General features: G+C 44.9%; 2 protein-coding genes across 4 annotated transcripts in view; both read left to right on the plus strand.

The window, feature by feature from the left end:
• The first annotated feature begins 5,899 nt into the window (after positions 1-5,899).
• Positions 5,900-22,100, plus strand: part of LOC309350296 (uncharacterized protein) — a 59,827-nt gene continuing 43,626 nt past the window's right edge. Inside the window, exons 1-2 of one of the 2 annotated variants that reach the window (XM_081877189.1) lie at positions 5,900-5,999; positions 8,080-8,140. The gene's annotated coding sequence lies outside the window, so the exon portion shown is untranslated. The remainder of the gene's footprint in view (positions 6,000-8,079; positions 8,141-22,100) is intronic. The other variant, XM_081877190.1, reaches the window with a different exon arrangement.
• Positions 8,255-21,979, plus strand: LOC309350305 (CD209 antigen-like protein D). Of its 2 annotated transcripts, XM_081877210.1 has the most exons (8): positions 8,255-8,303; positions 11,915-12,070; positions 13,547-13,666; positions 15,357-15,455; positions 16,950-17,036; positions 17,761-17,912; positions 19,766-19,872; positions 21,551-21,979. In XM_081877210.1, exons 1-8 carry the CDS (start codon positions 8,276-8,278, stop codon positions 21,717-21,719), a joined length of 918 nt encoding a protein of 305 aa, XP_081733336.1. In that variant the 5' UTR covers positions 8,255-8,275; the 3' UTR covers positions 21,720-21,979. The 2 variants fall into 2 exon arrangements, with proteins under 2 accessions (XP_081733336.1, XP_081733337.1); XM_081877211.1 differs by lacking the exon at positions 15,357-15,455.

Here is a 22,100-nt window from a genome sequence, read left to right on the forward strand (position 1 = left end):
TGACCTCTTGAACTTTGTGAAGAGTTTTCCTGAGAAGATGGCTGTACTGTACTTAGTTGTGCTCTGGCTTGGCTTCGTGTATAGGGGCGAGCTGTGGTTTTGTGGCTTGTGTCAGCCAGATCTGTGTAGGGATTGCAGGGGGGTGCAGCATCCGGAGGTGCCACCATGGATTGGCTACTGGATGGTGTCTGTAATTCATCTGTGGAGAGGGTCTGGGTTTGGGTCTGGTGTGGTTGATTGGTGTTGGCGTTCTGTGTGCCTCTGGATCTGGTGTCAGTTTTAGTGGGGAGGGCTAATTTCCAGATGTCTGGCAAGCGGGATGTGTCGTCACGCTTGTTCATGTTGTGAGGGTGTTTCTCTATCTCGATGGCTTCCATGATTATTCTCTTGTGGTGATGTTCCGTGTTAAAGAGCAATTTGGAATCTGCAAAATTAATTTCGTGTCCTGTTTCTTTCATGTGTTGGAAAAGAGAGGAAGTTTTTTCTTCTTTTTTGACGGCATTCTTGTGTTCTGCGATACGTGCATTTATTCGTCTGTTTGTTTGTCCAATGTACGTGGCTGGGCAGACTTTGCAGGGTATTTCATAGATCCCTTGGTTTTCCAACTGGATTTTATCCTTGGGGTTTCTGAGGATATTGGCTATTTTTTGGTTGGTGCAAAAGGCTGTTTTGATATTGTGTTTATGGAGGATTTTGCTAATTTTATCTGTAGTGCCCTTGATATAAGGAAGGAGGGCCATGCCATTGTTTTCTTCTGTGTCTTGGTTTTTGGGGGGTGTTTCCTTTTGGATTAGCTTCGTAATCCTGTTTTGCTGGTATCCATTGGCGATTAACACGTTTGAGAGATTCTGTAACTCAGTTGTCAAGTGGTCTTTGTCAGCCAGGCGTTTGGTTCTGGAGATGAGAGTCTTGGCTACGGAGTTTATTTGTGCAGGGTGGTGGTGTGATTGTGCATGTAAGTAGCGGTTGGTGTGTGTTTTTTTCCGGTAGATAGTGTGTCCTAGGGAGCCATCAGGTTTTTTGTAGATTAGGACGTCAAGGAAGGGAAGTTGGTTGTTGGCTTCTATTTCCATTTCCATTTCTATTTTGATATAAACACAATATCAAAACAGCCTTTTGCACCAACCAAAAAATAGCCAATATCCTCAGAAACCCCAAGGATAAAATCCAGTTGGAAAACCAAGGGATCTATGAAATACCCTGCAAAGTCTGCCCAGCCACGTACATTGGACAAACAAACAGACGAATAAATGCACGTATCGCAGAACACAAGAATGCCGTCAAAAAAGAAGAAAAAACTTCCTCTCTTTTCCAACACATGAAAGAAACAGGACACGAAATTAATTTTGCAGATTCCAAATTGCTCTTTAACACGGAACATCACCACAAGAGAATAATCATGGAAGCCATCGAGATAGAGAAACACCCTCACAACATGAACAAGCGTGACGACACATCCCGCTTGCCAGACATCTGGAAATTAGCCCTCCCCACTAAAACTGACACCAGATCCAGAGGCACACAGAACGCCAACACCAATCAACCACACCAGACCCAAACCCAGACCCTCTCCACAGATGAATTACAGACACCATCCAGTAGCCAATCCATGGTGGCACCTCCGGATGCTGCACCCCCCTGCAATCCCTACACAGATCTGGCTGACACAAGCCACAAAACCACAGCTCGCCCCTATACACGAAGCCAAGCCAGAGCACAACTAAGTACAGTACAGCCATCTTCTCAGGAAAACTCTTCACAAAGTTCAAGAGGTCAAGACACAAAGACTTTAACAACTAATCCACACCTAATGACCCACCTAAGTGGTACTCAGGATATCACTCAAGAAATCACTCAAGATATCTCTCAAGTAATTAAGGAACAAAAGAAGAAAAGGCACACTAGCCTGGGAACTTCCTCTCTGCCCAGAACATTGGAGGCTATACACCACACCCCCTCTACAGTATTTATAGGAACTCAAACACTGAGATCCTGCTCTGTTCCAGTAACAAGAAGCCGAAAGCACCAGCCTGAAGATGACGAGTGAGACCTCGTCGAAACGTCGCCTAGACACCCCAACTTTTACACGGGAAGACACCCGAGGACACCAAAACCATATATATATATATATATATATATTTGCTTTCGTAGATTTTCACGGGTACAGGAATGCAGGTTTTGGTGTCCTCGGGTGTCTTCCCGTGTAAAAGTTGGGGTGTCTAGGCGACGTTTCGACGAGGTCTCACTCGTCATCTTCAGGCTGGTGCTTTCGGCTTCTTGTTACTGGAACAGAGCAGGATCTCAGTGTTTGAGTTCCTATAAATACTGTAGAGGGGGTGTGGTGTATAGCCTCCAATGTTCTGGGCAGAGAGGAAGTTATATATATATATACACATTATAAAATTTATAATGTGCCTTAACTGAAAGTATTTAAATTATGGAGTTCTGTATCCATTTACCACATCCTGATATGAAATAGCCTGGTAGTTTATGATGAGAGCCAGTAATAAAATTATACCCTTTTGTTTCCAGTACAGACTTCAGCACTGGAAAATTGAAATTTGATAATCCTAGACCAAGATATGGTCCAAATGTATACTAGTGTCTCCAAGCAGATGGTCTAAACCTAGGAATATTTAGCATCAGCACCCCAAGACATCTTGCTTCCCCATTAGGTTTCCAAGGGGATCTCCAAAACCATAGCTTTAGTCTCAGCGCAGACCAAAGTCAAGCTTCTCTGTCTCTTTTTCCAGCTTTCTCCCTGACTAAACAAAAGCTAATTTTTCTCCTGTTCTCCTCCCTACAAGAGGATGTGGTCTTCAGACAGGTGATGAGATGAGAAAATTACCACCTCCTTTGGGGAGCACCATTAGCTTAGTTGTTTCCATGGCAACATGGTCAACCCGTTAGTTACTGAAATAGGATGCTTAACAGACCTGGCCAGTGCCATTATCTTAGCAAAGAGAATGGTTGTCTCATAGTGGCATGTGATTGACAGGTGGGTGGTCCTGCCCACAAATTTGGCCCACAAGGTTGAGCCTGATAAGGACCTGTTCTTTGGGGCCAAAAGTTTTTCCCACCTCTGAAATAAGACAATTGCTGTTTACATTGGTCGTTTTCTGGGTTGGGTGTCAGGAGCTCATCCTACACTCGAGTAGGACCCTGGCAGAGACACCTGCCCGACTGGCATGTTCTCTCCCTCCTGGTTGATCATTCGGGAGCTTCAAAGCTTTCTTCAGTCTGAACATCACAGCAACTGATGCCAACAGACATCAACACACTTAGGGATCCACAGAGTCTTCGCAGCTTGAGTAACAGACCTCAGCAACTCAGCATTTTGGCTAATCTACTTTATTTACATATAAACACACACAGGGCACTGCAACATGGCTCCCTCTCTCTCTAGCATCAGACAGCAAAGAGAAAAAAGAACAAAGGATAATAGTCCCACTTCACGGAACACAGGAACCCAAACATCCCATCTCCGTCACTCCCTACTCTGTGGAGTCAAAACATACACCGTCATGTGAAAGACAAAAATCCCATGACTGCAATCACGGGGAATGAATCTTCAACAGGGTGATTATTACAGGCGTTTTTTTGCCTCCCTTCCACCCTGCCAGGAAGAGTTTAGAAAATGTCTTGCATTTGATTTCTATTTCCCCTTATGACAGAGCAGCCAGGCAGAATAGTAGCCATGTCTTTGGTATGCTGAAGGCAGCTGAAGGCAGTATACCTCTGAACAGTCATTGCTGGGAATCACAGGTGGGGAGAGTGGTGTCCCATTCAGAGTCTGCTTCTGGGCTGCTAATAAGCATCTGGTTAGCCATTGTGGGCACAGAATGCTGGACCAGATGGGTCTTTGGTCTCATCCAGCAGGGCTCTTCCTATGCTCTTAAGCCCCAAAGGGGTGACCACTATCAGTGCCATGTTTTGGAGGAGTCCTGAGCCAGGCACTTTCCATGGACCCTCTTCTCCCTCCCACACTGAGCCTACCTCCCGACTCCCATTAACACCAACCCCTGCTCTTATTCTTCCTCATTGCTACCACCCGCTTGCTTGCCATGCAGAGATCCAAAGGGCAAGCTGGCAGTGGCAAATATTGCTCTTCCTTCTCAACAGCTCTGTTGTCTGAGCCAGAGTGAGAGGCAGGTGAACAAGCATGCAGGTTTCAACAGTGAAGACAAGAAGTACCCAGTGTCTGCCTTCACTGGGTGAGGGAGCTCTCAACAGTTGCCTGATCCTTGACGCTGGTCCAGTGGGTGACCACTTTGGGATCAACTTGCCTGTTGACATTTCTTACCCACCACTGCTGGAAGTAGAATAATGCTGGAGATTATCCTTTCCTCAAGGCAGTCTGTCAGGGACTGGTTGAATGAAGAAGACTGGTGGGCAGTGAGTGCCCAAGGAAGAAGAAGACTTCGACCCCAGATCATGGTGGTGGAACACTGAGGAGCAGTCTGGGGAAGGAAGGAGCTGGGAGGTACTAGAAGCAGGGGAGGTTGGGTGATTTTTGGGGGGTGCAGGGGTGTCAGGAGAAGGATGCCCTTCCAGGACAGGGCTAGAGGCTGAGAGTTGCAGTGTGAGCACTGATTCAGACAGAAAGGAAAAGGAGGTTGCCTTTGCTACCCAGCAGTGGGATAGTCCCAGTCCTACTGGTTCTCCTCCCTTTCTGACACTCCACTCAAGGAGAGTCTGCACACTGCTGAGCAATGGGCCAGATAGGCCCAGAGGAGGAGCCCACCCTCTCGACACAGCCTTTGTCTAAGGGAGGGATCCAGGGTGAGAGGCTAGAGTGAAAAGGCGGGTGTGCTGTGCCTCGGGGTAACCCGTGAAATGCAGTCCAGGACCGGACCAGAATCCAAAGGTTTTGCTGGGAGTCAAGGGAGGACATGAGGCAGGAAACCAGGCAAGGACAGGTACAGGATCTCAGGCAGGGTCTGGCATACAGCAATGTTGCTCCCGCAACCTGGGTTGGGGTCCGACAGCCTTTTAACTTTCTCGAGGTAGCAGCCGGTCCTGATCCCCTGGCGACTCACCTCCCTGTTTTGCCCGAAGGCGAGCACTCCTCCAGCGAGTACTCAGGTCTCTCCTTCTCTCAGACCTCAGTCTCTGCAGCTCGGGAGATGTCGGTGGGTTACTAGACCCAGGGGCCGCCTCAGCCCCCCCGACCCAACAGGTAGTGGAGCAGCTGTAAGTGATGGCCCAGCTGAAGGGAAGGAGGTAATCCCTGTATCTGGAGCCGGGGCAGGCTCAGGCCCCGGACTCGGCCTAGCTGGTGCTTGTTGCAGGGGAACCTGTGCAGACTGGGACTCTTCAGGATCAGGCTCCAGACTTGGTTCAGATGATGCCTGAGGCAAAGGATCCGGTGCAGACTGAGACTCCTCTGGTTCCAAGTCTGAGCCCGAGTCCCATGCCATCACAGCGGGGTCAGTGGTCAGTTTCAGCAACATCTCCAGCTGGATTAAGACGAGCCAGAAGAACTCTGCTATGATGTTACTTCCTGTGAATAAAAGCTGATTGATTTTCTTGCCTTGTGTTCTTTCCTGCCCTGTGGATGACCTGTGCTCGCCTGACAGTTCCTTCACAGTCTCATCTCACTAACTGCAAATGCCATTGCTTGGCAATTGCCCCTGCTCTGCCTGGTGCAGGAAGTGAGATATCTGGGACCGCAAGTGCTATTCAGTCCTCCTTATTGTTGTGTCAGCCTCACACAGCTACTGCTCTCTAAATCCGGTATATCTACATAATGAATGAGTCCATTAAAAAATGCTGTGAAATGTTTTCCTGAGCTTATGCACTATGTTGAATGCTGATTTGGCATGGCAGTCAGCCAATCAGGCAACAGTAGAACCTGAATGGGAAGAGTTCTGGAATGTTCTGCATCAAAGGGGTAGGTGGTTGAGCTACTGAAGGAAGGAACAACTGCAGGAACAAACAGAGGCAGAGAGAAGAAAAACTGACTGAGGCACCACGGTATCTAGACAGGGCACTGCTGGGTGGGGAACATCACTCAAATGTATTGGCGCTTAATTTTGACTGGATCCTTTATGACTGTTCTTGAATTGAAAGTATCAGACGAGGTTCAAGAGCTTCTGTGCCAGGGCTGCCCTCCGCTTTCTATCAATGCCACTTTAAAAGATATGCCCGTTTACCTTCCCGCCGGAGCAGTACCTATTTATCTACTTGCACTTTGATGTGCTTTTGAACTGCTAGGTTGGCAGGAGCAGGGACCGAACAACAGGAGCTCACCCCATTGCGGGGATTCGAACTGCCGACCTTCTGATCGGCAAGTCCTAGACTCTGTGGTTTAACCCACAGCACCACCCGCGTCCCTTACAGTAAGTAGCACAGGCCAAATAAGTCACACAGGAGAAGCAAGGAAAGAGTCTGCTTAATTATATCTGGCCTGATGCTTTTAAGACCAAGTTCCTGGCTTTACAGGGCAAGGAGACAGAAGAATTGCCCTCAGGCATTGGGAAGCACAACCGACATTGTTCAACCTGCAGACAGAGGGAGAAGTGGAGGAGGTGGCGAGGCCTCTCAGTGTCCTCCTTTGGCTGCTGCCACTCCTTATCTTTCTTCAGAAAGGCAGAGGTAGATTGATTTATGCTTGATAAGGTCTACAGTGAGAGGGAGCAACTTATTCCAGCACCCTCTGTGAACCTCCCTTTATTATCCACTCTCTGGCTTCCTTCAAGGTTAGAGGTCACCAAGCTTCTTAAGCCCTGAAGACACACTTGGATTTCTGGTGGTGCCACAGACACCACCCCTTCTGCTCAATTCCCTCTCCACACACCTAACATCTTCATTCTGTAGCTTTGACCCACCCACCCCAACTGCAAATTGATTCCTGGTGAGCTCTCCACTCAGCTGAGTCTGGAGCCCTTCTCCGCAGAGCCCTTCTGTGTATTTAAACCATTTTGCTTCCCCATCAATCCCTGCATCATCTGGTGTGAAACACCCTCTCGCGTCCTTCTGCAAATGCTTTCCTTCCCTGACTCATCATTTGAGCAGCCAGCCCCAGAATGTCTGCCTTTTCCTTTCCTCCCATAGGTAAAGGTAAATGGACCCCTGACCATTAGGTCCAGTCATGGCCGACTCTAGGGTTGCGGTGCTCATCTCCCTTTACTGGCCGAGGGAGCCGGTGTCCAGCTTCCGAGTCATGTAGCCAGCATGACTAAGCCACTTCTGGCGAACCAGAGCAGTGCACGGAAATGCCGTTTACCTTCCCGCCGGAGCGGTACCTATTTATCTACTTGCACTTTGACTTGCTTTCGAACAGCTAGGTTGGCAGGAGCAGGGACCGAGCAACGGGAGCTCACCCTGTCGCGGGGATTCGAACCACCAACCTTCTGATCGGCAAGTCCTAAGTTCTGTGCTTTAACCCACAGCGCCACCCGCGTCCCTTCTCTTTCCTCCCATAACTGTATCCTAATCCACTGTGGCAAGACTGGCCAATAGCCTAGCTCTTTAGTTCTTACTTCTTCTTCACCATTGATCCCTCCCTGCTTGCAGCTGCCCACTCTGCTTTTGTTCTTTGGCTGCTCAGGCCTATCTGCTCCAGTGCAGCCATTTTGCTCAGCCTCTTTGGGTCTATCTGACTCACATCTGCAGTTGACCATCGAATTGACAGAATGAGAAGACAGCTGCTGCAACAGCCTTTCCTGGCACACTTCATTACCTGCCCTTTGACAAGTGATGTGTCTTGTGAGACCCACCTCTTTTGTTCTGTATTGGTCTGAATGGTTTTATATTTGAATAGTTTTATCTGCAATTTATAATTTTATATATTCTGTTGTTGTAACCTGCCCTGGAACCATGTGGGTAAAGGACAGATAAGAGATCTTATAAATTAATAACCGAAATAGTGTGGTGGAGTCTCCTTCTTTGGAGGTCTTTAAGCAGAGGCTTGACAACCATATGTCAGGAGTGCTCTGATGGTGTTTCCTGCTTGGCAGGGGGTTGGACTCGATGGCCCTTGGGGTCTCTTCCAACTCTATGATTCTATGATTCTATGATTCTAGGTAGGTCTTGAGATATTATTTTAATTGTCCACTTCATTTCATGGTTATATAGAAGGACTCCAGGATGAAACACCACTCAAAATAAGAGAAGATGGTCCTGTCAACAAAAGAAGGTAAGTTTCTACAGCCTGCTATTTTGATTGGTTTTTGACTACTAAATTATTTGCTGAAAATTGAGCTAACTGTCTGCTTCATTATATGGTTCTGAATACAGGATAATGATGACACAATTCAAATGATCAGTTAAAATGGCGGGAGGCTTGACATTCGCAGAACGTAAGTTGTTTCTGATATTTCCCCTTCAGTGCAATTCAGAAAGACAGATTTCCATCATGCGGAAAATTGGGTGAGGAGGTCAGGCCAAAGTTATGTTTCAATCTGCACTCTTGATTCAAAATAGTGCCTGGTATCTAAATGGTGATGAAGACCACTGCCCCCACCTTAGGAACTCTTGTGCCAAGTGTGTCAACAATATTTCAAGATGGTGCCTGGCATCCAAACATCAACAAAATGTGCCACCACCTCAGCAACCCTCATGCTGAGTTTGGTGGCTGTGATGATGTTAATTTAATTATTTGTACCCTGCCCATCTGACTGAGTTGCCCCAGCCAGCCGCTCTGGACAGCTGGTGTCTCAAGAGGACGTTAAAAAAATGAACAAACAGACAAACCACTTTCCAGAATACAGTCATACCCTGGTTCTCGAATGGCTTAGTTGCCAAACAAATCGACTCCCGAGCGCCGCAAACCTGGATGTTCCGGTTTGCGAACATTTTTCAGAAACCGAACGTCTGATATGACTTGTGCTTGAGTGCAGGAAGCTCCTGCAGCTAAACGGAAGCCGCGCCTTGATTTTCGAATGGTTTCAGGACTTTCGGGTTAGCGCCATTGCCTAATGGCGGATTCCCTCCGAGCTCCGGAGGGAATCGGCTCAGTAGGGATTGGGTTCTACCGCGCCGGCGACGCAGGGACCCTTAAAAACCACAGGCGCGGATGCCTGTGGACGTGGTGACTCGGTGGGCACCATTAGCGCCCTCCCGACCCGTGAAGGAGCCTTTTTAAAGGCTGTGGAACGGGGGCTGGGGAGCGGCGCGGTGCTGAGAGTCCTCTGCTTCCCCTGCTGAGTGAAGCCGCATGCCATGGACGGAGAGCACTGACTTTTTCCCTTGAACATTCAGATTAAAAGCAACAACCCGTGAGTAACACGAAAATTGGACTTAAAAAAGATCTTTTTTCTTTAAATTCGGTACGACTGGGGGAGGTGAAAAAAGGAAGTCCACCCCCCCCCTGCCTTGCAGACATTATAAAGCAAGGACTAGAGAGCTAAAGTTGAGAGAAGCATCTTTAAAACTATTAATTTCATGATTGGACATTACAATTAATTTTTGCTGGAGGATAAGAGTTGGTTTGGAAAGCTAAAGTGCAACCCCCCGGGACCCGGGAGTGATCAGTGAGAGAGCCTGTTGAAAAGATACGGACTTTGACAGCTGTCAAACTAGCTGTCAAAGCTGGGAAACAAAAGGAAACGTTGTTTCTGGTGATTCTGCCGGTTAGATTTTTTGTAATTTGGATACAAATTTGCTGGAAAAAAGAAAAATAAGCTACATTGGACTTTTGGATTGGAATTGGAAAGATACTAAGTAAATAAAATCCCCCTAGAGGGGAGCTTTGGAACTTTGCAAGAAATGGCTGCAAGTGGAAAAATACTGACTGAGTTGAATAGGACACTTCATCTCCTGGGAGAGCTTCTGGAATTACAGGGAGAGATCAAGGACCAGGCTAATATTTTGACTACAAGGGTGACAACATTGAATGAAGCACTAAACAAACTTGCTGGAACAGGACAAGTCTTTGTTGTGGAGCCAAAAGACCTTGAAGTTGGAACAGAAATTGCTGCAGTTGGGCAGACATACGAGGATTTGATGGAAAATTTGGTGGGAAATGAGGATGAAGCCATAATGATGTGGAAGATCAAGGCAGATCAGAGGCCTGTTAGCATAAGTAAGAGCAAGATGGAAGTTGGAGCTTTTGGGACATACAGTTTGAAAAAACTTAAAGCACTAAATTTGAGCTCCACTTTCAAATCTAGAGACAGGCTCGAGAAAAAATTGGTTATTATTGGGACAGATCTTCCTCAAGAGTTGGTGTTGAACACAAAGGATGGTCAAAAAATCCGGCAGAGTGAAATGGAAAGAATTTTAGGAGCCTCAGAAGTTTGGGATCCAGGCTGAGAACTGATGGATTGACGGATATTGATTTGGGGATCAAACCGGGAATGGGAGGGTGGGATTTGGGAATCCAAAGGGTGTTTAAATATAGTTTGTTAAATTTTGTTTGTTAAATATAGTTTGTTAAGTTTTTCATGTTTTTCTTTTTTATAAATTTTGTGATTTTTGGCGATTTTTATGGAATATAGGGAAATTGTGGAAGGGAAATTTGGGTCGACTTTAGGAAAAAGGTTCATGATTAAGTTAAATTTGGGTTTTTTAAGGTTTTTAAAATTAATTGAGAAAATGTATAAGAACTTGTTGGGTAGATAACATAAATTGGAATGCAAGAAGGGGAGGGGGGAGGAGGTCGCAGAAATAAGGTGAAAGAAGATAAGGTTCTATAAATATTATGTGTCTTTTTTATTGTTTCTCTTTTTTGGATATATTTTGTGTTTTTTAATTTTTGTTTTCTGTTTTGTTGTTATATGGAAAATTTTAATAAATATTATTAAAAAAAAAAAAAAAAAGATTTTCGAATGGTTTCGGGGGTCGAACAGACCTCCAGAACGGATTAAGTCCAAGAACCAAGGTATTACTGTATACAGTAGTTTATTTCCATGCATAACGAATAAACTCCATCTTTCCACAAATTTGGTTTCCAACTGTCATCCTTCTCTAATGCTGCTATAATTTAATAATTTAACTGTATATGCTATGCTGCCCTATTCTCCAGAATGTTCTACTCAAATCTTTTTATGTACGATACCATAATCTGACATCAATACTTGCTTGAGACAATTCATCCCACAAATTTACCCTACTAACCAGACCAAAAGCAGTCTTCGAATAAACAAATGCAGAATACAAGGAGCATTTCTTTACTCTGCCATACTGGGGAATCAACTGAGTTATTAAAAAAGAATGATCAACTACTGAATTTCCTTCTTGAAATTCTATTTACTCTTGGGGCAATATATTTGCTTCCTTTAATTCAATGCTTCTTTCTTGACAATAGGTACTGTAAATACAGTTTGCTCGCTGGTAACAATGGGGAAATTGGTCTATAATTTGCTGGGTCAGTCTTGTCACCTTCCTAAATATGGGAACCGCAATTCGTTCATTCCACCCCTTGTGTTACTACAATAAATGACCAGTCTCATTTATTGCTGTAAACATGGTGGGGTTATAATTTGGACCCGAGGGGATTTTCATTGCCTGAACTAGTTTGAGTTGAGCTTGCTTTAAACTGAAATGAATACTGAAATTAGTAACTCCTAGCTTATATGTAGTACTTTTGAACCTGAAATTGAAACCTGTGTTGAGGCTGAGCAGAGAATGAAGGGTACATTTTTCCCATCATGAGCTGCTTTCCCCACTAATTAGGACTGTAATCTGTGGGGCTAGGCTAGATTGTTTTGGTTTTTTAACCTCTCTCCAAGTATAGGATTTATTCTAGGTTTATGGCTGCAGTTTACTGTGTCCCTAAAGGCCACCCTGCTAGAGCTGAGCTGAAAATTGAATTTCTGCAGGATCATCGCTCCTGAGCTACAAGTTTTTCAAGAATTTACCCTACTGGGATTTAGCTGCTAGCACACAATGGCTTTTCTGTGCCGTTGTTGCAAGTTTTAGCTGATGTTCAAATAAATTACATATTATGTGACCCAACACCACAATGCAGCTTCAAGAACCAGTGTGGCTTCCAGATCCAATGCAGCTTCCAGATCGAATGTGTCATCCAGATCGAATGTGGCTTCCAGATCGAATGTGTCATCCAGATCCAGTGTGGCATCCCGAACAAGACTAAAAAGAAGAAGAAAACAGGTCCCTGCAAAGGGTATGTATGCAGAACAGAGAAGTTGTTCATAGCATAGAGGAGGAACAGTAACAGGAGGCATCTGTGACCAGTCGTGGTGGGGAGGGCTGGAGAAAAGCCTGCAGTGCTTTGCCAGCCAAACAGGTTCACTTAGCTCAACAAACAGCAGAGGTTGAGGGTTTGAGTCAGTCATCAGCTTTTGGCTATGACAGTGATGGTGAGAAGTCTCAAGTTTCTGCCTGTGTTCTCGCCTGATCCACACTGTGCTAACATACGTGGAAAAGGCTTCACAAGATTCAGCATATCTAACCATATATATATATATATATATATATATATATATATATATACACATACATACATATAAATTATAAAATGTACCACAAAACTTATCACTTATACAATCCTTTTAGACTTCCATCAGCACCTCTGATGATCCACTATTTTAACCACTTTTTATGCATTTCTTAACTTTATATTGCCTTTACATCTCTTAACAAATCATCCTTCCCCTTCTCCATTTTTGCAATACTTCCAATAATACTCCTCACAAAACTTCTTGCAAACCAACAAACGTTGTCTGACCTTCACAAATACTTTTCAAGTAGTCCGTAAATTTACTCCAGTCTTCCGTGAATTTATGGTCCTGCCGGTTTCGAATCCTTCCTGTTAGTTTATCTAGTTCTGCATAGTCCATTAACTTCATTCTCCATTCTTCAATCATCGGTAATTCTTCTTGCTTCCATTTTTGGGCCAGTAATATTATTGCTGCTGTTATTGCATATAAAAAGAGCTTACATTCCTTTCTATTTATATCACTCCCCACAATGCCCAGTAAAAATGCTTCTGGTTTCTTTATGAATGTATATTTCAACATTTTTTTCATCTCATTATATATCATCTCCCAGAAGCATTTCAACAGCATATCTAACCATTTAAACAGGGAATCTCAATGGCAGGTAAGAGAGATTCCATCATTCACTGGCCCTGGCAGTTGACAGGAGAGAAAAAAATCGGAAAACTGTCCATGGCTTACTCATCCTGAGGACCTTGTGAGGGGTGAAACCAGAAAACAATGGGTCTTGACAAGTATAGATTCTTTAGGATAAATATCTTATATGTCAGGGCTGCCATCATTTTTATTTTTGCCAAAGTTTTAGGAAATTCACCCAAAAAATAACATTTCTGATATGGGCTGCCATACGCCCAGGTTTTCGACGGACAAATCCCAAATATGTTCAGGACATTCTGGACTTATGGCAGCCCTATTATGTGTTTTGAAAACACCGCTAATGATTTATAGATTTATTCAATGCGGGTTATGCTTTTATATATGCAATTTTGTATTTTATATGCTTTTGTATAGATGCAAATATCTCTGTGTGTATAAGCCAGTATTGTAAAAACAACTCTACCCCAACCCCCCTTACTGGGATAATAGTAGGATGTTGGCTCATTATAGTTAATGCAGAGTTTTCTTTCTTTTTGTCCTTCAAGGAAAGCTAGCTGCTTTTTTGCATAATATACGAGACTTGTTTCCATCTTCTATTGGTATATTTACTGCAGTAACGCTGTGCCTGATCCTATTTTTTGCTGCACTCGGGATGACTATTTTGTGTAAGTAGCAAAGAAAACCCATCAAGTCCTCTGGGCTGGTTTGACTTTCAGTGTGATGTAGGCTTTCAAACAGAGTGTGCCTCAGCTAAGCCATTTCCCTGAAACAACGCTGACCTACCCGGCACCTACTATGGGCACAGCTCATTGTGGGAAAGCAGCCTACAAGTATATTCATCCAAACAATCAATTGCGCGGGAAAAGACAAGGCTACCTAGCAATGCTGGGAGCTTAAAGTGTGCTGTGAATTCTTCCTTGGTGAGAAAGGCTCATTGGCAGAGCAAGTCAGCTGAGCCTCTTTGAAAACACAGCCTTTAGAACAAATCTCAGCAATCTTTTTTAGGAGGGGGCCGGTTCACTGCCCCTCAGACCTTGTGGCGGGCCAGACTGTGCACGCACGCATGCACACCCACGCAGTGGAGGGGGGCTTCTCTCTCCCCACCTCTATCCCCCAGCCCCTCCCCTCCCCCTGCTTTCCTACCTCCTCTGCCACTCTGCCTGCAGTTGGGAGCCAGCGGCAATGGCGTCGCCTCTCCATTCCAGGCCAGCTTTCCTGGGCGCTAGGCGCGGGGCCAGCAGGTGCAGCCAGCTCCAGCCAAAGCCCCGTGATGCGCCCATCACAATGCCCATAGCGTGGCCATGGACAGAGGCATGAGGGGGTGGGTGGCGAGTCTGGGCCGTGCCTTAGCGCACGGGTGGTGAACCTTCGGATTAGCTGGCACCAGACAAAGCTCAGCTCCCTTCCTCCGCAGGGCGGGGAGAAGCCAGGAGGAGGGGGGAGGATGGAGGAGGCGCCACCACTGGTTTTTTTTGGGGGGGGGAATGGTGCCCAATTTTTTTTTGCAAAAAATATGGCGCAGCGTGAACGATCACGTCGATCCAAGCGGCAATTCCAGCACTGTCCGTGGGCCGGATCCAGAGGGCAATTGGGCCTAATCCGGGCCACGGGCCTTAGTTTGCCAACCCATGCTTTAGAAGGTGGGTTGTGAGTACTAATAAACTCACCATCAGACCTCTTTCCTCTACCAGTCTACAGAGGAAAAATGTCTATTTGCATGCCCCATGGGAATCCATATCTTATCAGCTGATTGGTGTTAACAAAACACAATCAAATGTATTTGCTCTCAACACCAATCAGTTGACTGGTGCTAAGAACAAGCCCTTTAGATGTTGCCACCTGATGTCATAATGATGTAAGGTGAGTGACAGGTGAGTGATCCCATCCACCTGTCAAAGTTGGCCCACAGTGGGTGTGTGGGAAATAAGAATCTAGTCCACTGGTCAGATCCCATTTTACACACACACACACACACACACACACACACCACTATGTATGGAGGGGATAAAGTGGCTTTGCCTGTGCTGACAGTGTCTCCTAAAAATGCAGGTACATCACATCCCTCGTCAGTTATTATGTCATTACCCAATGTGCCCATGATGCTTGCAGAACCGCATTCTAGGTAGGACACAATGGATTTAGTAGGCAGGGTTGGGGAAAGCAGTTCATGCAGTATACAAAAGCATAGATTTCATGCCAGAAAACATGACTTCCCTACAAGGAAAGCAGGTTCCATAGCTAAGGCATGGGGAGCCTTGATTCAAAACCAGTCTCAGAAATTCCAGAGTGGGGGTTCAGGCATGCCCAGACAAGTGTGTTAGAATACAATTTCTTTTATTCTTAACTCATTTCTAGATATTCAGGGATCAGGAAAGTCATCTGCTGTAGTAAAAGCATTTAAGAACATTAAGGATTTTATGATAAAAAGGGAACCCTCTCTCAAAGGCAAGAATGGTAAGCAATGGGTTTCAGTCTGTGCATTCAAGACCACGCCCCCCCCCCCCGCCCAACCCAGGGATATCACCCCATGGCAAAACTGTTTGTGACAAGGGAAAAAAGGTTTAAAAAGGAGAATTCCCTGGATGCAAAGATCCAGGTTTGGGGCAACGACACTTTGGTGAGAGAACCCCAGCGGAGATTTAAAACCACAAAATATGAAGCAGAGTAAAGCATGAAAAGATAGGCTCTGAGGCTTTTAAAATATGCCCTTCCAAACTTCATGTCTTCTCCTAGCATAGAAAAAGACCCAACATTTGGTAAGTTAAAAATTGATTTACTTACAAACTCCTCAAAGGTCAGGTTCATGCAGAGGCATTCCGAGGTTGGGGGGGGAGGCGGCTCGCCCTGGGTGCCATTCCAAAAGGGGGTGACAAAATGCTGACCCCCGATTGGCGGCAATCCCCATGACGCGCCGGTCACCCCCAAGGATGCACGCCACGCCTTCGCGGGTGGCATGGCATGCCCCCTGGGACATGTGCCATGACCCTAGGGATACACGCCACACCCCCCGGGACGAGCGCTTCTCCCAGTACCGGAGCAGGTTGCTTCACCTCTGGGTTCATGTGCTTTTCCATACATCAGCCAGAAAGCACAGGCAGTAAACTTGGCTTAAGTTACAGTAGTGGAAGTTCCTAAATTATTGGTATAAGAACACAAGAATGACTTGTAAGAGCCCTGCGGTCTGGGCTGCAACAACCAGCTCAAAAACTCTTCACATGCTGAGCTTCTTGGGTAGACTGAAAGTAAACAGAGGCCTTGATTAGCTTCATCCCAAGGTGAGGGAAAGTGACCTAGCTAAGCCTGGCAGGACAGCTTATTCTATGGTGTTAACCCCTTCATGCATTAATTATACTTCATGTTGGTTATACGAGGCTGCTTCTCCCATAAGAACTTATTCTCAGCAGGGAGGGGGGAAATGCAGGGAACTGGATGCACTGCAGTAGGTGGAAGAAAAATTACACACCCTTTTATCATCTACTACTTTCTTTCTGGAAATGCTATCCCTTCATTCATAGTATTCAGCCAGAACAGAGAACCTTGCGCTTGCTGAAAAGATGTAGTTTAGATCTGATAAATCAGACTCAAACATAACACATACTCTTTATATGCTTGTCTGTTTTGGTATGAAATCACTTGTGATTGGTTTTGCTGTGAAACTCAAGAAAAACTAGGGAGTGAACCTGCAGGTCCCATAAGAAATGGAACCTACAAGCTTAGGCTTTTATTTTATTCACATGAGGACATGATTTGGGTTAAGCCTGCTCTTTCCCCTCGATGATGCCAGACGCTGAAAATCAGGACTGTTCTTTCTATATTTGGGTTCTGCTTCTTCTTCTTCTTCTTTTCATGCTAGAATGTGACCGTTCACTGGATTTTTGGAAAGTGGCTTTTAATATACATTGATGGATGTTTGAGATCCCACTGGCTTGAATTATTCAAACCTTTTAGATGCTGAAATATTTCGTGAAACTCAGAAGTTAGCAGACAAACTGGTTGACTTGATCATCAATGTGACTGAAATAGAAGATGAAATTGGTAAGTTTCTTTGAGACGGTGATGCTGGAGAATCATGGTTATCCGCTTCCACCTTCCATTTCTCAGCACGACGGTGGCTCAACTGCTGGATCAAGAGGGCAGTGCTAGTCTGTTGGAATCCCTTCACAGACACTTCTCCATGAAACGAGCCTAAATGTTTTCATTATACGGACAAACGTTTTAGAGGGTTGGCTATCCAGTTGTTTCAATAAATTATGATGGATTATAATAGGAGTGGGACACGGGTGGTGCTGTGGTCTAAACCACAGAGCCTAGGACTTGCCGATCAGAAGGTCGGCGGTTCGATTCCCTGCGATGGGGTGAGCTCCTGTTGCTTGGTCCCTGCTCCTGCCAACCTAGCAGTTTGAAAGCACGTCAAAGTGCAAGTAAATAAATAGGTATCACTCTGGCGGGAAGGTAAACGGCGTTTCCGTGTGCTGCTCTGGTTCTCCAGAAGCGGCTTAGTCATGCTGGCCACATGACCCGGAAGCTGTACGCCGGCTCCCTCGGCCAATAAAGCAAGATGAGAGCCGCAACCCCAGAGTCGGTCACGACTGGACCAAATAGTCAGGGGTCCCTTTACCTTTACCTTATAATAGGAGTATGTAATGGGGGGGGTGTTTGTTTGTAAACAGAGAGAGAGAGATACCTTCAGTTTGGCTTCTCTTATTTCCCTATTTCCCTCCCTTCTCTTTTCACTGCAAATTCCCGGCTTGTTTCAAAGAGGATATTAGCAAAAAGCTTCGTCAGCAATGGGTGCCGTACAAGGAAGTCTTATATTTATTTGAAGACAGAACGAAGCCATGGCACAAAGCAATAACAGCTTGTGAGGATGAAAAATCCATGCTGATTACTATTGGAAGTCTTGAAGAGGAGGTGAGCAGAACACTGGAATACATGAACACCAAGACTATTCCTTCACAATTTGATTGTTTTATGTTTTTTGGGTTCTTATGAAACTTCTGTAGCATCTCAACTACTTCCTACTCCTTTCCTCCACAAGCAGAAAAAAATCACGGGGCAAAATTATATAAACTGTGCTCCAATAATCAAAAAGTTCTGGAGATTGGGGGGGGTGTTTATTTTTTAAAATAGTGTTACAAAAGTTGGGTGCCACCCCCACTCTCTGCCGAGTGGTGGCAAGTGTTGATGGATCTCAACCAAAACTCTCTGCTACCGGCTGCTTAGTCTGTGTAGTCCAGGATGAGAACTTAGGAACATAATGTGCTGAACAGTAACTTGATTTGTATTTGCTTTTATTATATACAGAGTATAGCACAGCTTTGTACAAGTTACTATATGCACAGACTCAATTCAAACTCCACACGCCAACCTCTGAACTCCAACACCAAACTACTGTGTCATGCTGCTTATAAGGGAAAACTTTTACCCAAGCATCATCTGCTGCTAGGCTTCCCTATCTCCAAGCAAACTTTCTCACATACTCTTGCTTAACTTGGCTTCTTGCCAACTCACTAATTGTCCACTTTAAAGGTTTCTCACAAACCTCAACAGCAAGATCTCAGTAGGTTCCCAGCACTCACCCAGGGTCTGTGTTCCTTTAGAGAACTGAGACACAGCAGAGACTGCCGTAGCTTTAAGAAATATGATTTATTTGCCTATTTACACCTTCAGTCTGCATGGAGTCCAGATCCTACAGCATAGTCGTTTCAAAAGGGGTTTGTATCCCACAGCCGTGCAGCTCTGGAGTCAAAGGCATCTTCCCAGCCAGACTGCAGGCAGCCTATCCAAGATGGATTCCAGTCTTTCTTCTCTTCTTTATTCTTCCCAGCACACCTTACTAAAGACTTTCTTTTCCCGTCACTTCACACCCAGTTACCTTGGCCACCTTCTGTCTGCCCAGGCCCAAGATTCCTCTTAGATGGGCCATCAACAACTTTTGTCATGTTAATACCTCTATCCCAGGTGAGGCCTTGGCTTGGAAGGGAAGTTTAGCCTGTGTTTTTCTACTGCAATCTTCCCTTCAATACTTCAAATAATCAAAATCCTACTGCAGAGTTTATGAACCAAGCTAAAAGTATGAGATTGCTGGGCACTTTGCTAGAATGTGTTTTGAGTTGCAGACTGGACATAGTACAATGTCAATTTTCTTACACCTCCTGGTATGAGAAATGAGAGAGAGAGAGAGAGAGAGAGAGAGAGAGAGAGAGAGAGAGAGAGAGGAATGTTAATACAGTGGTACCTTGGGTTAAGTACTTAATTTGTTCTAGAGGTCCGTTCTTAACCTGAAACTGTTATTAACCTGAAGCACCACTTTAGCTGATGGGGCCAGAGCACGATTTCTGTTCTCGTCCTGAAGCAAAGTTCTTAACCCGAGGTACTATTTCTGGGTTAGCGGAGTCTGTAACCTGAAGTGTATGTAACCTGAAGCATATGTAACCCGAGGTACCACTGTAAGTACATAGGTGCCCAACCTGAATTAATTCACCTCTGATGGTTTCATTAACTAATTGATACCATTTGTTTTGAGTCGTCCCCCCCCCCATTATTCCTTTCATCAGACATTCAAATGAGTACATGTAGGTGGGAAAAGAAACCAAGCTTGTTTCTGTGATGAAACATTCTTCTGCCCATGCACATTTCACATTTGTTTCACCACTGGAAGAGACGGTTTTCCCCCTAAGAAAGATATGTAATCTGAAATTGATTTGAAAGATGATTCTGGTTCCTCATTCCTAGGAAAGACCTTCTGATTGTGCTCTTTGCAGGAGTTTCTAGAAAGAGAAACCAATACTGCACATCAAGACTCGTGGATTGGCCTCCCTTATAAGGATGGGAAATGGCAATGGTATAACGGTATTAATGTTGGAACCACGTGAGTGTAAACAAAATTTCTCTGCTTATTGTATTGTAGAAACTTTGTTAGGCATTCATCTCTGAGCACACTTGTTCTGCTTTACCTGCATCAGGAATTCACACAGGCTGTGGTTTTATGTTTCTTTTTGAGCTCCATAGGAGTTTAGTAGAAGGCAAACAACCATCTCTAGTCCATTTTAATCAAAAGTTGGCATGCAGTGATCTTGAGTATTTAAAAAGTATTGATAGTTTTGTTGCCTCATCTTTAGCAAGCCAGCCATTACCACCTTATTTACAAACAGTCCAGAGGGTTGCAATGGCTGTCAGCCCCATGCCTACTTGGACTCAATGTTGCCACCATAGAGCTCAACAGAAAGGAGAATGGGAACAAAAGCACAATTAGTTGGCTCTGCCTATGATTGGTTGTTGCTCTGCTATCCATTTTTTCTGACCCCACCAAATGAGGTTCATCAGTGGTGTAGGGTGTGGGGAGGATGAGGGGACTGCCACCCCAGACACAATTTTTTTTGGGGGGGGCACATCATGGCACCCTGCCTCATCATGAGCAGTTGCATCCTTCTCAGTGCCCTCCAGCTGGAGAGCAGTTGAGAAGGACACAACAGGATGCGCCCTGGCCCTGCAAGCTCAGTGATGCTTTCCTGAAGGGCATTGTTCAGGGAGGGCATTGTGGCCTGTTGTGTCCTTCTGTTGGCAACTGAGAAGGAGGCAACAGGCATGCACCCTGGACCCTGCGAGTAAGTCCATAGCTCTGGGCTACCAGGGACCAGGGACCAGGGACCAGGCCTGTTGTATCCTTCTCAGCTACCCTCCAATTGGAGGACACTGTGAGAAGGATTCAACAGTTCACAGCATCCTTCCTGCAAACCCAGCACCACTCGCAAAAGCAGCACTGGGCTTACAGGGCCAGATCACATGCCTAAGCACCCTGGGTACAGGAGGGGGACTCTCCACTGCTGAGCTTCATTGCTAGAGTAGTAGGGTATTTTAAGCAAAAGTTTTTCCAACCTGCTTTCTCATCTGCTTTTCAGGCCTTGTTTAATTTTTCTGCTCCAACTATTCCCCCCCCCAAAAAAAAACAATATATATTAAAATGTTTGTTATCATGAGGTTTTTTAAAAGAAAAAGGAAAAAGAAAAAATTGATTGGGTTTTGTTGTGGTTCTGTGGCTTTCCTTTAATGAGGCACGCTACTCATCTCTAGAGTTAAATTTCCATGAGGCTTAACAAAATGAGTGCCCCTCCCCCAATCCGCAACCCAATTCTCATGTATCAAATAGGGAGTGCTTTGTTTTATTCTACAATTTATTACCTGCTCTTTAGTAGGGGGATACCTTCTGCGCTAATTGCAATATAACTGTGAGAAATAAAATACAATAAAATTGTATAGTGTGAAAAAGGCATCAGATAATGTACCGTGGGATGTACACTGTGAGAGACGACTCACAGAGGCAAAAGGAAACTCCCCCCTTTATATATTTTCTGCTGATGGACAGAATCTTTTAAAAATAAATAAATCTATGCATTGCAGTTATGAGTAGGTGGCAACCCTGAGACAGAAAACAGGAGTGTGAGAGAACTGAGCTGAACATTTCCTTAACATTCCTAAATAAAGTAAATATCCAATGTGGATTCATTACTTTTGATTCACTTATTTCTGGTGCTACCTTTTGTTTTCAGTTATTGGAAGGCAGGTATGCCGCATGATTTAGATAACAAACGCTGTGCCATCCTAAAAGCACATTGCTCTACCCCCCAAAAATGCTGGGAAAACATTCCCTGTGATAGACAAAAAAGATGGATATGTAAGAAGATGCCTGATAAAAGGTGGTACACGTTAAACCCTTGAAACTGGATTGCATGAGCTCTATGCTAAAAACAGACAGTGGATCGATCCCGCTTTTAAAAGTCAGCTGTCCGGGTTATGGAATCAGGGCATGGGAGAGCTCAACCCTCTGCTGTCAACAATCAAAAGCACCTTGTCAGTATTCCTTCCTCAGGACTGGAAGAAGAGATCTTATTTTGCAACCTCAAAGACTTGGACTGCATGGAAGAATTCAGTCCTAACTGGCTTCTGTACTTCCAATAAATTAATTTTGTATAATGTTACAGGTCTAGAGCTAGTGAATGTTAGAAATTAATAAAATGGTGGAATTCAGGTAATATTGGGGACATTGAGGGGAAAATACAGGCTGCAGCAGGTCTCCTGAACTGTGCCAAACACAGAAAT

The sequence above is a fragment of the Podarcis erhardii genome (genome assembly GCF_964252035.2).
Source record: "Podarcis erhardii genome assembly, chromosome: 9".
Classification (NCBI taxonomy): domain Eukaryota; kingdom Metazoa; phylum Chordata; class Lepidosauria; order Squamata; family Lacertidae; genus Podarcis; species Podarcis erhardii.